We start from the raw sequence: 18,444 nt of genomic DNA, 5'->3' as shown, positions 1-18,444 counted from the left end.
GGCATGACGGGTCCTCTAGGCCAGTGATCTCCAAGGGCTTTGGCATAATCTTAACGGTTTAATGATTAATTGATCAAAGGGTGGGGAAGGGTGTATCCCACCCTCCCAGAGCTTGTGTTCCAAAACAATCCTCACTCTTCCTCCTTTATTTATGCTAACTCTCCACCTCTCCCTTTCTGCCCAGACAAGGGCCCCTTAGGGTGATGAGAATCAGATCTCTACCAGGGCACCCATCATGCAGGCGCCATTCAGGAAACCCCCTCTAGCCTCCAGAATACATCCATCCTGCTCCCCAGATCACTTCATGGCTTTAGATTGGGGCCCTGTTGATAACTCTACACCTCTTTGTAGGCTCTGTGCTCCAGGGCAAGAAGCCTAAAGGGCCTTCTTCACCTTTTTGCATTTTTGGTGGGCAAGGAATTGCCCAGGATGACTGGCATGGATGGATTGACAGCTGTCCAGCAGATCTCATTATATTATCTTTCACCTCAAACCCTCCCCCAAAACTTCCCTGCCCCATCAAAGGCATGGCTATCTTTTCAATCACCCAGCTTCCCAATCTCGCTTCCTCACTCTCACTCACCCTACATGTAGGATTTATTGCCAAATATCATCAGTATGAAAAACTACATTCATATAGTACTTTAAGGTTTGTGAAACATTTTTCAAATTTCATTTCATTTTACCCTTACAACAACCCTTGGAGAAAAGTTATAAGATTATCCTTTTTTTTTTTTCAGATAAGGAAACTGAGGCTGATGATTTAAATGACTTACCCAGGGCCATACAGCTAGTATGTGTCTAAGGTAGGATATGTACACTAAGGTTCTTCTGACTCCAGGTTCTGGGCTCTGTCTCTTTTGCTGCCTCTAACATTTCCCATACCATCCTGTTCTTTCTGTTCTCATAGCTACTACTTTACTTCTGGTCCTCACTACCTGTCACCTGCACTATTGTAATAGCCTGCTACTTGGGCCCCTGATTCAAATCTTTCATCATTGCAAAGTGATTTGTATGCAGGTCTGACCTTGTCACTCCTCTAATTAATCAAACTCCCTATTTACTTTAGGATTAAACATTATTTCATCTTATCTTACCCTTTTAAAATTTCTATTGTTGTCTAAGTTTTATAACGCATAATTACTTGTTTTGTTACTGTTCGGTCATTTCAATCCTGACCCCATTGGGGTTTTCTTGGAAAAGATACTGAAATGATTTGCCATTTCCTTCTCCTGCACATTTTCCAGATGAGGAAACTGAGGTAAATAGGGTTAAGTGTCTTTCTCAGGGTCACACAGCTAGCAAGTGTCTGAGGCCAAACTGAACTCAGGAAGACGAGTCTTCCTAACTCTAGGCCCAGCGCTCTATGCACTTTGGTGCCACCTAGCCGGCCCAATGCATGATTAATAGTAACATAATTATTAGTAAAGTAGCATATTATACATATGTATTTATATACGTATATATATATATATATATATATATATATATATATAATTTGTAAATAAGTAGATAGGTATTGAGAATGTGTGTTCAAGAACTCCTTATCGATAGAGGTTTGTGACCAAAAAAGTTTGGAGAACACTACACAAGGTCATATCCTTTCTAGTGCAGGTACCAGGCATTGCACTGGGTACTAAGGATACAAGGACAAAAATGAAACTATTCGTGTCCTCAAGGAGCTTGCATTCTATTAGGCAATATTGCTGCCTTCTCTTTAGTTCACAGTACAAGATTCCCTAGACTTTAGATTCCCATGAACTGACAGGAGTGCTCCAACAGTGATTGTGAGAAGGCAGCTATAGCAGGCAGTAGCCTATAACTTCCACGTTTAACGTGGTGATGAGAATGGAATGTTCACTATGATGGGAGCAATGGAAGGAATATTATCATAAAGAGAAGGGGAAGCAGCCCCCAAATAGTGGTGTAAAGGACAGAGCTTATGATGGCAGCAGCAGGCGGTGAAGACGGTAGAGGATGAGGGTGAGTTAGTACACAAGGAACAGATTCTGAAAAGCGTAACTTAAAGACTAGCGTTCCCCGATGTGGGCCAATGTAGGAATCAAGGATACACCATCTCCATGGGACTGAAAACACATGGAGAGGCAGGATGCCAAAATGCAGGTGCGGCAGCAGCTGGCTAGTCACCAGGAGCAGCTGCTCACGATCATTCCTCTGTCTCACTCATTAGGAGTAGGGATATTTAAGGCAGGGTCAGAGAAAGGGCCTGATGTTACTGTTCATTATACTAGCCTACTGAGTTCCAGGGAAGCCAGAGTGATGCTTTTATACCACAGCAGTGGGTTTATGGTTCGGTAAATAGGGACACGGTCACAGATCCAGGTGAGCTCCCATATTAATAGTAGTCTTGGAATCCATCATTCTCTGTTCTTGAGTGAAAGTTTTTACAACTCTCTGGGATTTCCATTTGGTCTCCCTGCCTCAAATTTCTCCCCACTCCAATCTGGCCTCCATACCGGACGGCCAATGAGATTCTCCTTGAGTACGGATTCAACCATGTCACTCTCATACTCAATAAATTCTAGTGGCTCCCTATTGCCTCTTTTGTTGTTGTTCTGTGGTTTTTTTGTCATGTCCTACCCTTTGTGACCCCATTTGGGGTTTTCTTGGCAAAGGTACTGGAGTAGTTTACCATTTCCTTCTCCAACTCATTTTACAGATGAGGAAACTAAGGCAAATAGGGTTAAGTGACTTGCCCAGGATCACACAGCTAGTAAGTGTCTGAGGCCAGATTTGAACTCATGAAGATGAGTCTTCTTAATGCCAAGCCCAGTGGTGTATTCACTGCACCACCTAGCTGCCACCTATTGCCTCTAGGGCAAAATAAAAATTCCTCCGCTGATTTTCAAGTCCTGTAAAGTCTGCCCCCAACCTAACTTTCCAACTCCCTGTTCATCACAGAATATTCTTCTTAGTATTAGCTGATGAGAATAGTATGTTACTGGTAGGCAAAGGGTCTCCTGGAATAGATGTTTCTTTTTTTTTTTTTAGCATAAATTCTATGTTAACACTGCTCTGGCCCATGGTAACCCTGGAAGCATTATTTTTATTTATTTATTTTTTATACAAAATGGTTAGTGCAGGACCAGGATGTTGCCATCACTAACGTCTCTTTCGGTCCCTGGAAGTCTCCTTATTGCATACTTCTCTAGAAGGTGGCCTCTTTCTTCAGTGATGAAGATCAATTAGCCCTGACTACTTGGGGATAAATGGTCAATGTCAGTTGGCTCTGCCTTCAAATCAGTACAATGCTCAAGGTGGAAGGACCCATATCTTGATCACCTTGAACTAGAGTAAGTCCCTTTCAAAGCTGTCACAGCCAGCACATATTGTCTTGCCCTATAGAATGTAAGCTCCATGGTGGCAAGAATTGTTTCATTTTTGTCTTTATATCCCCAGTGCACAGTGCAATGACAGGCACATAGCAGGTACTTGAGAAATGGCAATTGATTGAACCAGGAATAAACAGATAACTCTGCCTTGATCATTTGGAATATAGTGTTAAGTTCTGAGCACCACATATCAGGAAGGACGTTAATTAGCTAGAAAGTTTCCAAGGGAAACTAGGAAACCTGGGGTGATAAAGGGCCTTGAGTTCATGCCATTTGAGGGTAGGGTGAAAGAATTATAGATGATTTGCCCGGAAACTAAAAGTCAGGGAAAGACGGTAGCTATTTTCAAATATTTAAAGGACTGTCACGGGGAAGAAGGATTAAACTTGTACTTGACCAAGAGGAGCAAAATTGAAAGCAATGAGTAGACGTTTCAAAGAGGCTACTTTAGGGTCTAGGTCAGGAAAAAGCTTTCCAACAATCAAAGCTATCCAAAAGTGGAATGATCTACATCAGGTGACAATGGGTTCCATTGGGATATCATCCCTTATCTTTGGAACTCTTCAAACAAAGGCTGGATGACCATTCACTGGGTATGTTATGGGAGGGATTATTAATTTTTTTTATATATTGAACCAGAAAGCCATCAAGGTTCCTTCCAACTCTGAAACATTATAGTTTAGTAGACATCTCTCTTCTTGAATTCATCCCCAAATGTCTGCAATTAAAGGAAGTAGGAAGTACTTACAGATGGCAATTTCATTTAGTACGCGATAACTTATGCAAAGAAAGGTGACATCCAGGGGTAGGGAAGCTGCATCCCTGAGGCCACATGTGGGCCTCTAGGTCCTCAAGTGCAGCTCTTTGACTAAATCTCAACTTCACAGAACAAATCTCCTTAATAAAATGATTTGTTCCATAAAATTTGGACTCAGTCAAAAGGCCACACCCAAGGCCCCAAGTTCTCCACCCCTGTAATAAGTCTATCACTAGGGCTGCAAAAAGCTCTTTCAGAAGTCCTCTTTTAGCTGTGCCCACAACAACCAAGGCTCTCACATATATCTAGCCTTAGGGGAAGAGTTGCCTGGAAAAAAGTTCCACCTGGTAGTCATCCTTGCAGGAGTTTGAGGAACTGATCGGCTGCATTTTCAGTAAGACATCTTGCCCATCTCACTATCTGGTGGGGCAATTTGCTTTGATAACCCTGGAGTGAAGTGACTTCTGCCAAGGAGGAATATTTGTGGGTAGGTGGCTGGGGCAATCTAGGACTACCTTGATTATCCAGGTTATCTAGGCAACCTGTGAATCAGGAGGAGACCTCAGCCTGAGTTTCAATTTAGGAAATTTGCTGCCCCACCTACTACAACAAGAACTACAGACCTAGCTTGTCAGGTTAATAGATTGGTCTCTTATCACACTAACTTCCATCCCTCCACTATAACTACCCATTCTGTAATGGTTTTTCCCTAGAAAATCTCCCATTTTCTTACTCTGCTATAGTAACCATAGCTTCCTAAGGCTCCCACATCATTTTCCTATTAGTTGTGACTCTGGACTCAGAAAAACACTCTCTCAAGGAGTGTTCTATTCTCTGGTGGATGTCCTTTCCTGCCCAGAAATTTCTGCTTCAGTTCTTCCTGGTTGATTTGGAATCCTGATAATTTTTTTTTCTACTAATCCATGACTTTTTTGAGGGAGCAGGGGAAGGAAGAGACTTGGTTTTCCTATCTCACTCAGGCTGGAAGTACAACGGCTACTCATGGGCCCAAACCCAATACTGATCAGCAGAGAAGCTTTAATGTGCTCGGTTTTCCGATCAAGGTCAGTTTTCTCCTTCCTAGGTAACCTGGTGAATAGAGTGCTGGACCTGGAGTCAGGAAGACATGAGTTCAAATCTAGCCTCAGATACTTATTAGCCAACTGACTTTGGGTAAGTCACTTAATCTTTGTCTCAGTTTCCTCATCTGTAAAATGAGCAGGAGAAGGGAATGGCAAACCACTTCAGCATCTTTACTAAGAAAGCCCCAAATGGGGTCATGAAGAGTTGGACACAACTGGAAATGACTGAACAACAAAGATCAGTTCTGCTACTGGAAGCCGAGTCTCTAGGTAGCTGCATTGAGCTAATAATGGGGTTGGACTAGATCCTGATACAGTGGAAAGAACACTGGCTTAGGCTTTAGAGGATCTGGGTTCACCCCCCTCTAACTCTTACTCCTTGTATGAGCTTGGGAAATTAGTCAATCAACAAATTAACAAGTCATTTAACCTCACTGAGCCTTAGTTTGCTAATCTGTAAAATGATGGGGTTGGACCAGATTGCCTGTGAGTTCCCTTCTAATTCTACAGCTGTCTTCCCAAGGTCTTTTATAACCCTTATATAACTCAACCTTGAACCACAGGCATCTCTACAGAGATGCCTCTTTAATACAATCTCTCTTTTCCTGTTTTTTTGCTGTCTGGGTAGACTGGACACAGGAGAATTAGAAAGAAGAGTATGCAGTATCTTTAGCTGATCCAGAATAGGCAGACTACGTCTTTTCTCCAGTTAACTTCTATTATCCTAAACAAGGGGGCTCCATTCTTCTATCAAAGAAACTATCTGATCTTGGGCAGACTCTCAAGAAATCATTCAAATTTGTTGATGACAAATGTCAGTCTAGTCTGATCTGTAATAAAGGCATAGCACTGAATGGGAAGTGCCAAATTTAAATGAAATAATACAGTCATTTACTGTTACAGTTTAGATGACAACATCTGAGGTTTTGTTTTAAAGCAGTTTATATACAGGTACATAGACATATAGATATAAACCACAGAGAGGCTAATAAGATACCACCTATAAAACATGCACCAGGAATTCTGACTCTTGAATATATAGATACATATAAATATATGCACAAGTAAATAGTGGCAGCTAGGTGGTGCAGTGGATAGAGTCTACGCCTAGAGCAGGAAGACCCGAGTTCAAATTTGGCCTCAGACACTTATTAGCTGTGCGACGCTCTGCAAGTCACTTCACCCGTTTATCTGTTTGTAAAAGGGGGACAATAACAAACCCTACCTCACAGGGGTGTTGCAAGGATCAAGTGAGATAAGTATTTAGCATAGTTCCTAGAACCCAGTAAGCACTTAATAAATGTTTATTGACAAATAATTTTTGTAGAGCATTTAGCAAATTGGTGCATAGTAAGAGTTATATAAATGTTAGCCAAAATTATTATTAAATAATAAAGAAATGTGTGCATTTATTTACCTTTTTTTTTAAATCAGACCTGGGATTTGTAATTGCCATTGAAGGATTTCATCTTCCAGGGTAGACTAATACCCTTTCTACAACTTATAGTCTTAGAGAGTTAGATGGAAAAGTCATATGGAAAAGTTATATGCAGAAATTATATGGAAAAGTCATATAGAGTTCATTGATTTGCCAAGGTTACCCAGCCAGTGTGTGTCAGAGGAAGGACTTAAACTCAGATCTTCTGTCTATTAGGTCACACTGCCTTTGTGTGTGTGTGTGTGTGTGTGTGTGTGTGTGTGTGTGTGTGTGTGTGTGTGTGTGTGTGTCTCTCTCTCTCTCTTCCCTCCCCCCCATACACACTATATATATGTATTTGTATTTATTTGTTTGGATCTATTTCATTAGTACGGGGAATTCCCAACCATGGATGCAGACGTCCACCTCACCTGTAACTTAGAGTTGCCTGGAAACACCAAAAGTTTAAGTGACTTATCCACAGCAATACAGAAAGTATGTGTCAGAAGCAGGCCTTGGAACCAGGTCTTCCTGACTCCAATGACCACTCACAGGTTACTGAGTCATATTGTTTGTCATATTCACATGTATTATATGTGAATATGTATTTATATGTATTTGTATGTGCATGTGAGTATGAGAGAAAGAGACACAGAGAAAGACAGAATGGTGAGCGCCTATCTTAATTCCCCCTAGAAGCCAAGGCTTTCTGAAGTGCATCTTTTCAGACCCTTTCACCAAGCCTTGATGGTCATGAGAGAAAGGCAGCATTTTCAGCACTCTTTGGTTGACAGTTTGTTTTTACAGGATCTTTTGCCAGTCCATCTTACTCTGTTTATATCCTCAGCACTTGCCACAATATCTGGCAGACAGTAAGAGCTTAATGCATGTTTGCTGACTGGCTGACTACAAGGGCAGAGATGCTATCATACTAAGGAACACAGGTGGGCTCTTATTTGGAAAGTTAGGGGTTCTCACTGCATCAGATGAAATCATGGAAGTCAGAGCTCCCAATGGGCCTCCTTCCTGGGGATTCTGAAAGAGTTCCAATTTATTTGAATAACTCAGTTTTAAAAGAGCTCAGTCCCAATTTAGCTCAGCTCAGCTCAGCCCTGTATGAAGGTGTGCACCACTTGTCACACAGAGCCTGTGAACTGGCTCAAAAGATAAAATTTCAAAATCAAACTGACACTTTTTGGAGATGACTAGCCCCTCCAATAGCCATTTAAGTGAGGAGTTATATCAGTGACACCAGGACTACCAGGAGTCCTCAGTCAGAGGAAGGGAAACAGCTTCCATCTAGATTCAATAATTCACGACTGATTCAATATTCACCAAGAGATGGTCACAATACCAGCACTTTTGATTTTGTTCACTGCTTCCCTCCCCAGTGTTGCTTTGTTTAGAGGAGTAGGATGTAGCAAAGTGAAAGGGGGTAGATGGGCTATAAGTCTGACAAATTCATATAAAGATTACAGATTAAAACAACAATGACAACAGTAACAAAACTTCTCAGCTGTATTATCTTATTTCTCTAAGAAATAGCACAGCTACTCAAAATGGGCTCAGATTGGTCAGTTTCTTTCAGAGTAGGATATAGTTAGGTCTCCAAGGAAACTTAAAGGCCATCAGATCCAAAGCCCTCATTTTACATATGAGAAAAATGAGGCATAGAAAAGTTTGATGATTTGCTCAGTGTTGCAATCTCTACAATTGCTAAAGTTAGTTAGCACTTATAAACATGATCTCATTTTATTCTCACAACTCTGGGAGGTAGATACTATTATTTATCCCATTTTACAGATGAGAAAATTAAGGCACAGAGTAGTCAAGTGCCTAAACTGTCACATACCTAGCAAGTGTCTGAGGCTGGATTTGAACTCAGGACTTCCTCATTCCAAGTCCAACACTAATTCCCTGCACCACCTAGCTGCCTATGTATCTGAGGTGGGAGCTGGACTCAGTTCTTCTAGATTCCAAATCCCGTGACTTAGCCACCTCACCCTGTCGGCTTAGAAAGTTAAGCCAGTTATTTTTCATAGCACAGTAAGTTTTATAGGTAGGTGTTAGAGCATAATCCCTTTCCACTCACTTCTCCCCACCACTATTTTAACAGATGAGGAAACCAAGGTCCAGAAAAGGTGTATTTTCCAAGGTCACAGAGATACTAGGTTGCAGAGCTAGAGATTTGAACTCAGCTCTTCTGACACCTGACTCAGTGTTTATCCTACTATAACACAGCTGACCTTTAAGCTTAGTTGTAGCTCCAGGGGTTGGGTGGGTAGGGCGTAATAGTGGAACTGTAAAAATTTATAACATCTCCCTTAATTAAAATTGTAAATACCACCATGTGGTGAAGAAGAATAATCTTGAATCCTAATACCCCTTTATGAAAAATAAAATTACTGTAAATTTTAGGAAGACTTCACATTTATTTCACATGAAAAATATGGTACAAATTAAGGGTTAAGAAAGATGGGAGGATGGGGCACAGTATAGTTTGCCTCAGGTACTTAATTTCCTATTTTTAGCTTTGGGAATCTCATTGCATTATATGAAGTACTAGAAGATTAACCATGTTTCAGTTTTCTCCCTGAAAAATATGTGTCCTGGTATAATCAGTGGGGTTCAGGTTTATTTGTTATTTTTAAAAATATGTTTTTTTTAAAAAAATTCCCCATTAGTGGGCCATGCAGTTTGGTTGTCATGCTTTATTTTTAATCCAGGTGACAAAAGGGACAGACTGTAAAACCCTAAGTGTGATTCACTTGAAGAAACCCCTTACTTGGAGTGTGTATGTGCAGTCATGAAATACCCCATTCAGTTCAAAGGCAGGATAACTTGTGCAGTAAGTGAGTGGAAAGCTTATAGTGGATGGTATTCCTGTCAGTTTCCTGGAAATGCATCAAATCCATCATTAATGGGATAACTCAGCAGAGAGGCTATCAATATCCGAAATGCTCCTGCTTCAAATCCAACCTGCCCCACATGAAATGTATCTGATACTCAGAGAGTACCAAGCCCAACCTCCTGCCAGCATCAGAAGAGATTTGACAATAAAGCTGAAGGGTTTTTCTCCAAAGGCTGTCCCATTTTTTTCCCCTTTCTCTTAAAAGAAATGGTCGAGAGGGCAACGGGGATTGGTTTTCTTTAAGATTTTGGGAAGTGAACAGATGTAACAATTTTCTATAATTTGGTTTGGGGCAGATGCTGAAATGGCGCATTCACAGTAAAATATATGCAGTATATGTAATTTCATCTGGATGTTCTGGGGTTTTAAAGCAAAAATGTGTACCTGCAAGCTGTTTTATGGTTTCTCAGTCATAATTGTCTCTGTTACACAGCCTGCTACAAAGGCAGCTCCTTCTTCATGTGCAAGCTTTTAAACAATATCTTGATAATTTTGTGTATTTTGCAAGGCGCAGTGTTCTCTGTGTGTTTAGCACAGAAGCATGTAAAATTACTTAATTTCTCTTTGTAGTAAATTTATGAAGTAAACGCTTATCAAAAAGGGGGACCTAGCGATAATCTGTGTAAGTGGCATGAGGGCTACAAACACTGAAACACAACCGGTTGAGAAGGGGACAAAAATTCTGGGTTTGAATCGCACCTCTGATGGTGCCTCTCTATGTGACCTTGGGCACTTAAACTTCCTAAGCCTCAGTTTCTCCATATGTAAAATAAGGGGATTAGGCTAGATGACCTTTGAGATCCCTTCCAGCTCTAGAGCTATTAATGCTGGAAAGAAGATTCAGCTGAAACCCTCTGGAAGAAGATGAGGGGGAAAAAGTGTTCGCTTTTTGTCACCACTTTACTATGATAAGAATGCGTCGGAGGTGGAAATGATGGTTAAAATTCTTAACAGCTGCTTGTTTGATACTTTTACTCCAGAGAGTATGTGCTGCTGATGGTGGTAGCATTCCTCGAGGGAAAGGCAGAGAATGCAGGGTCGGGAACATCGTGGAAAAGTGAAATCCCCAGATAGAGTGTCAATGCCATGGTAGATGTGCCCTCAGCTAGCTCAGTGATTGACCCTCAAGATATCAGCACACAGTCTGACTGCTTTATTCCTCCAGGCTCCACAGAGACACATTTGCAGAGCCAAGCAAGGAAAAGGGGATAGTTCCATGCTAAAGGCTGGATAGTTACCGTTCGGATTCCACTGGTCTTCTCCTCCCAACACGAACAAGAAGTTTTCCACTTCTACCACACAGTGATGGGCGCTGTTATAGGGCATAACTGTAGGGGGAAAAAAAGATGAAAAAATAAACCACCACCAAGATGTATATCATTTTCCATCTTAGAATTTGATAGCTTGGCACACCCGTTATTTGCCTTAATCAAGGCGTGCAAAATCTGAGACTACAAACAGCGGAAGGAAGCAGGAGGCAGTAAAGCAGAGTACGTGCCAATCCTGAGCTATGTACACAGGGGATCAGTGGTGTGTTGACAGCAGTTTCAGATCCAGCCCCTTTTGATTAATTTTACATAATGTTATTCCACAAATTGCTGCAGAACAGCCAGCTTCTGCTACTCTACTTTCTCAAGAACTCATTTAGTCACTTGCTCACTTAACTTGTACCCCTAACTACCTGATACATAGGTGGCATTTTTTTTTGGGGGGGGGAGGGATGACAGGTACATCACAATGACCAGAGAGAGGTGGAATTTCCTGGGAAATGCTGTGTTACTGTAACCTTGAATATACACTGAAAACTGCTAAGATACTCAACCTAGCCTGCTTTTTGCTGGCACGCTTTCCATAAGCAGACTCAGGGTGCTTGGTAGCTTTCTATTCCACAGCAATGAACAAGCTGCATTTCCATACAGTTTGAAGTTTTTAAATTAAGGTCCTGCTGATTTAATGCCTTCTCCAAATGTATACGCTTAATTTCCTGTACAATGCCATTAGCAGCACAATCACACATTTTCTATCTATCTACTTAGGAACTCTTGTGTGACAAAGATCAAAACTGTGGCAGCAAAGTCACAGAGATACACTGTTTTCTCCTCTTTAAAAAAAATATTCTGATAGTGGTAGCTGGGGGAAGAATGGGCTCTGTAAGATACTGCTGAAAACCCAGCTCCTCCAAATTCATTTTCATCTGCTTTTGCCATATAGGGATACAACACACAGATCTGTATGGTTACTCTGTTATTTTGTTACCATCATATCCTATGGTCGATGTATACTTGCCCAGCATTAGTTATCAAGCTCTATGCAGAGGCTTTGGCCCAGTGACACCAGTAGAAAAATGATGTCCTTGTTCAGCTCATCATATGGGCACCTTAAATCTAGGTGAGGACAAATGGGGAGGTGATGTGGATGTACAGGCAGGGAACTTATTGTTTGTCACGGATCAACAGAGCACTTAGGAAACCAGTGCAGTGGGAAATCAATATGACTCAGGGCCAGCTCCTTGTGCTCTTTTGCCAATGCCAAAAAAAAAAAAAAAAAAAAAGAAAAAGAAAAAAAGAAAAAAGGAAAAGGAAAAGGAAAAAAAAGGAAAAGAAAAAAAGAAAGGCAGTCTTTCTCACACTTGGATTATTCTGGGTGATAGTTCTCTCATTTCATTTTGTTTTATTATCTTTTTTCTTCTCAAAATGCAGCTATGCAGGATAACAAATGCAAATCAAAACAAGGAGGGAGGTATTTGCTTTGCTACTAAGGTTTCAGCATCCTAAGGATGGAGCAGGTCCGTGTGTTTAGTTAAGCTTATTGCCACAGGATTTGTGGCTTCTTGGTAAAGCACACTTGTGATTTTGTGAAAAGGGACTGATTAGGAATATAGCAGATAATTATAAGTTATGATGACATCTACTTAGCACAGTTCTGTCACAGACTTTGGGGGTCACCTTGGTGAAGTCCTTTGAACCTTGGTTTATCTACATGCAAAATGGCTATAACTACTCTGATCTTGCTTTGCTGACATTTGTGTGAGACAGAAACACATTTCCACAAAGGCCATTATGATTAAAAAATGGAAAATGTTATTATCAGAGCATAGAACAGATGAATATAGAGCACTGCTCTGGCTTTGAGGAAGAAGATTTGAATTTTTAAATGCATGGATTTAGAGCTAGAAGAAACATCAGAGGTTACCTCCCTCATTTTACCCATGAGGAAACCAAAGCCAGGAGGAGGTAAGTGATTTGCTCAAGATCACACAAGTAGAAGTGTCAGAGGCAGCAGCATTTGAACTGAGGCCCTCTGATTACTGAGGCAGCTAGGTAGTGCATCGGGTAGAACACGGGGCCTGAAGTCAAGAAAACCTGAGTTTAAGTCTGACTTCAGACACCTATAGCTGTGTGACCTTGGGCAAGACACTTAACCCTGTTCACCTCAGTTTCCTTATCTGTGAAATGGGCTAGAGAAGGAAAAGGCAAACAACTTCATTATCTTTGCCAAAAAACCCCCGAATGGGGTCACAAAAAGCTAGACACAACTGAACAACAACATGAACCTCTGACTACAGAATCAGTGCTCTTTGTATTACAACGCACAGACTTGAATCCCGATTTCAGTGTTTTGTTACTTTGGGCAAGTCACTTTGCTAGCTCTCTAACATTCCCTTCTCTATAAAATAGGGATAGTAATATCTTCTCTTGCTACTTCATCGGGCTGCTTTTTGGTGGTTTGTTTGCATTTTTTTGTTTGTTTGTGATTTCACTGGGTGAAGGAAACTCTCAGGCTTCCCTAGTGTTGATTGGAGACTCTTGTATGTCTTAGAGAAATGTCTAGGGCATGACCAGTTTAAGTGATTTGCTTCATGTCACAAAGTCAGTTTATATCAGGAATAGGACTTGTTTCCAGATCTTCTTGACTCCAAGAATGGCCCTGTAGCCACTGAACCACTTTGCTTCCCCTCAGGGCCCTGGAGAGCATGAAAAAAGAATGGGTGTGAAAGCGTTCGGAAGTTGTACACAAATGTAATGGATCAGATCATTAGTTGAGAACAGAGGTGCTAAATACGTTTTTGGTCCTTTAATATTAGCTCAACATTGATCTACCCACAATTCTTAGCCCTAGAAGTGGACGGAGAGTGAATCAGCACTCGAATGTCTTTTACCCATGCAGTCCATTCCTTTTCTTATCCTTTTCACTAGATTTGGGGAGCAGCCCAGAAAATCAGAAGGTACTTCAGGGCCCGCCCTTAAGAGATGGAGCACATACCCATAACCAAATTTCAAGAAAATCTTCCACAAGTTAGGAGCTGGACTATCAACTGTCACCACTTCATTTTCTACCCATCACTGCATGTATGTTATTTAAAACTTCTACCCAACAAAATGCAGGAAAGCCTCTACATAAGAAAAAAAAACATTCTGCCCTTCTTTTAACCTCAGGGAAAGTCTATCAAAAAGCACTGTGCCCTACAAAACTACAACCACTCTTTTTCTTCAGTATGTGGTTTCTATTTTTTCTTCTTTGGGAATACATAATTTTACTGAGGCAAATAATAATTTATTTTTATTCTTATTCAAACATACCTATCGTTAAGCTTCACGCAACCATATAAGACCACCAACACAGACAATGGCTCTTGGACCCTTCAAAGTAAGGGAAACGGGAAGAAGTCTCAAGGTTACCTACTGTCACCTTCATATGCAGTCAAATTAATACTACTGTTTTAAAATCATGAAAGTTAGATTTTCTAATGAGAATATTTGAATCTCATTTCTGTATCTTTGTGATGACTTGATAGTTCTCGGAAATCATTTGGAAAGGTGGGAAAAATTTCCAAATTTATGGAAAAATTATTTTATATAGGATTCTAGTTTTTAGTTTTATGAAATCAAATGACGTTTTATCTGATTCAAAGCTATAGGAAAACGTTTCAAATATGTTGGGTGGCCCCGAAGATTAGCACTCTGATTAATCTAGCCCAGGTTGCTATGTTTATTGATTGCTCTTAAAATGACACTGACTATATCCGTGGCCCTCTGCAGCTTTCAGCAAAGGTGAACACCTGTCTCACCCTTCTGAGAAAGGTATTTGAGGAGAAGTTTGTACTCCACGCTCAAATACAGCCCAGTGTGAGTTTTTAGCGTGTCAGTCAGTGAGTTAGAGGGAAAGGGTAAAGAGAAGCTAATCAGGATGAAATGAGATTAAAGGCTGTCTAATTTTACAGCAACTGTGATCCATCAGCCACTGGGAAAGTGACAGTGGAAATGAATGATGGAGACAGACAGGTGGGGCTGTACATTTCACTGATTTATCCTCAAATGCACTGGGCCTTATTTTATTGAGTGAACATGACCGCATTTATCACGACTGTCATCTAAACCCACTTCCCTCCATTTAAAAAGGTCACTTTACTAGGAGGGAGTAGGAGAGAGGCACTTTCAAAACAGATTTAAAATCTAATAACACATGTTTATAAGACCCTGTGAACGAATTCCCAACTTTATTAAACAAACTCATTGAGCTAAAAGGAAGAGGAAAAAGCCATTAACCCCCAAAAGAGGAAGGTCTTTGGTCATTTGAGTCAACACATTCATTTAGTTCTAAAATTCGACATGATTTGTATCTAACATCTCTGCTGCTACAGGCACTGGGAACTCTCATCATGGTCTTCAAAAATTAGGTAAAACCTCTCTACCCAATATTTTAATTAAAAAAAAACACTGAATAGTAAGCAATACTGTTTAAAACACAAACACATACACATATATTCACACACACACATACACACACAACAGGGGAGGATATTAATTCACAGTATTTACCCTGCAGAATAACATTAATCATTACCCACTCAAGGGGCGTTAGCAATTGTTACAAGAGGTAGCTCTGTCACAATTAACTTCTCGAGTTGTTAATTGCTTTTCTATAGCTTTAAAGCTGCAAACACTTTACTGGTTTATCTTCTGCTTCTTCCTGGATTATGTGCCACATTACCCAAAGAGATGTGGTGTGGTAAACGGGACAAAAGGGGTTTGGAATCAAAAAACCTGGCTCTGTTTATAGCTCTGTGACCTCTGGCAAGTCAAAACCTCGCTGGTGGTGCAGTTTCTTCATAATGATATGTGTAAGACCCACCTCATAGGGACATTAGGACCATTAAATGAGATAATATCTGGGAAGTACGTCATAATCACAGACTCAGAGGAAATGCTCTTTCAAACAAAATTATTCTCTATCTGGAAACAGAAAGTGAAAGTCAAAGAACACAGGTAAACCTCATTTTACACAAGGTGTGGTTAATTCTTCAATGTGCAATTATCGAATACCTATAGTTTTGCAGCTTTGCAGGCATTGCTAAAAAATTGTCTAACTCGCTGTCTATAAATCTAAGCACTCTTTAAACATGCTAGGAGGAGCTTCATATGTAAGGAATCAGATCCAACACAATTGATTTGTTCTACAATTTCAATGTTCATATTTTGGGTTTGTTTAAATTGAGATACACTTCTTTTTTTTTTTTTTAAAGAGATGGGATAGAGTATTAAATACAGATCAGACCTTAATCCAGCCTTACAGATGAATTCAAAATGTCTGTGAGTGACCAAATCCTTTTATTAGTCTATAGTATCCATTTTCCAATGGTTCACATTTTTTTCTTATTAGACATTTTTACGTCATATAATCAAATGCCCTATGATTACACAGTAAAAGAACTCAGAAATCATCATAGGATTTTGAATTAGAAATGACTAATTTGAGTGTTCCAAATCTAGAGTTCATAAACTTAAAAAATTGATAAGTGGATTTCAGTATAATTGGTTTGCTTTGTAATCCTATGTATTTTATTTTATGCCTTTAAAAACATTATTCTGAGAAAAGGTATTTAGGTTTCACCAAAGAGATTCATGAAACAAAAAAGGCTAAGAAACCTCAATCTAGTCCAATGCCCTCATTTTACAGAAGAGGAAACTGAGAGCCTCTAAGGTGAAATCACTTGCCCAGCTCTATGATGTACTAAACTGTCTGGGTCCACATGTTCAATGCTTACTTGCCTCAACATATGCATACCCTGTACCAGCCTTGGGTAATCTAGGTAATTCCAATTGTGAGAGGTTTGCATCTATGCCTCAAAAATGGGAAATTCTCAGTAAGCCAGGGATCTAAGCTTGTGTTAATTACATCCTGGCCCTGTATATACTACCTATTGCTACTAATGATCAGGGGTTCCCCAATATTGCAATATCTGACAAAGCATATAGCTCTACTTGAAAAGGATATGAAATTTATTTAAAAAACAAACAAACAAACAAAACAAACTGCAGGTCATCATGAAAGCCCAGTACAGAGAGGATAGATAAGAAAGACATGATTTATTAGGCCATTGATATCCTTAGACTCTCAAATATATACAAATTAACAATTCACAGTGAAATCTTATTCTCTGATTCAAGGCCTGTGGGTCAGCACAATTTCTTGTTTTATAGGATTTTTTTGTTAGAGGCATTATTGCAGATAACATTGCCATACTGATATAAGGTATATAGAGTTAGGTATTAGGTGGTACCCTGGATAGAGCACTTACCTTGGGGTCTGGAACACCTGAGTTCAAATCTTGCCTCAGATACTTACTTGCTGTGTGACTTTGGGCAAGCCACTTGACCTCAGTTTCCTTCTGTGTAAAGTGGGGATAATAATAGCATCTACTTTCCAGGGTTGGTGTGAGGATTAAAGGAGATAATACAAAGTGCTTTGTAAAGCTTAATGCAATATATGCATGTTAGCTATTATTATTATTACATATCCTGAATTCAGTAAAATTATACTATTAGACTGCTTGTATAAACATACTCTGAGAAAAAGTAGCCTTTTCATAATATTTGGTTTTTAAATAACATCTTTTGCCTCAGGAATTTGTATGGTTTTACACTTTCTGTAATAGGGTTCATCAGGGTTCTTGCTCTTGGTGAGTTTACAAAGAACTGAACCATTTTTGGTTGACTGCAGCTCCTTACAGAGGGTGTAGAAATGCTTGCTGGTCCTGGTTAGCCCATGCGTGCTGCTTTTAGCTCATTGAGCGCAATGATTGAGTCTTATTATGGACTGACGTCAGCCATTCTGGGTTGGAGCCATCCCTTTGTATTGAGCCTAGGAAAGGCAGCTAACTGACCACTGGAGAGATCATGAAAGAGCTGAGTCCAGATCAGAGAGCAGCATCATGCCCATAGCCTCCACCTACCCACCCAAGAACCACTAATGGCTTCCCTGGGGCAGAGAGACATGTTGCAGTCACACATGCTCTCACCCACATGCCCTCATACCCGCAGCTGCTGTGGACTTCTTTCTGAAAGATGTTCTTTCATACTCTGTATAATGCTGTATACTAGGTGTTTCCATATTTCTCTGCTCCTTGCCCTCTTCTCCCTTTCCATTAGTATGTGAGTTCCTCAAAGGCAGGGACTGATTTTTTTTCCCCTTTCTTCGACATTGTCAGCATTTAGCACATAGTAAGTATTGGGAGCAGCCAGGTAGCTCAGTGGATGGAGTGCTAGGCCTAGAGTCAAGAAGACCTGAGTTCAAATCTGACCTCAGACACTTACTAGCTGTGTGCCCCTGGGCAAGTCAATCAACCTCTTTTTGCCTTAATCCACTGGAGAAGGAAATGGCAAACTGCTCCAGTATCTTTGCCAAGAAAATCCCATAAACACTACTGGGGTCCTAGAATCCACAAGGTCACAAACAGTTGGACATGGCTGAATGACTGAACAACAACAACAAAGTGTTGTTGATTGACTGACAGTTAAGAAAGCCTCTGGACTTTGGGTCCTTGTCTTCAGTCCTGGAGAGGTGGTAGTGTCACCTCAAAAGACTGAGACTGCAGCTATGGAGAGGTCTACATGGAGACTCATATAGCCAAGTCCTAGTGATTA

At 40.4% G+C, this 18,444-nt stretch overlaps 1 protein-coding gene across 2 annotated transcripts in view; it reads right to left on the bottom strand.

Annotated features, from left to right (window-relative positions):
* The window catches only part of KLHL14 (kelch like family member 14), a 139,449-nt gene that overhangs the window by 24,204 nt on the left and 96,801 nt on the right, over positions 1-18,444 (bottom strand). For both annotated transcript variants that reach the window (XM_020992575.2, XM_078153443.1), the window contains exon 4: positions 10,759-10,848. In XM_020992575.2, the coding sequence (XP_020848234.1) occupies positions 10,759-10,848 (90 nt within the window). The remainder of the gene's footprint in view (positions 1-10,758; positions 10,849-18,444) is intronic.

Source organism: Phascolarctos cinereus, unplaced genomic scaffold, assembly GCF_003287225.1.
Source record: "Phascolarctos cinereus isolate Bilbo 61053 unplaced genomic scaffold, phaCin_HiC Scaffold_4;HRSCAF=312, whole genome shotgun sequence".
NCBI lineage: Eukaryota > Metazoa > Chordata > Mammalia > Diprotodontia > Phascolarctidae > Phascolarctos > Phascolarctos cinereus.
The sequence above is the reverse complement of the archived record's forward strand: the minus strand, read 5'-3'. Positions and strand labels throughout refer to the sequence as shown.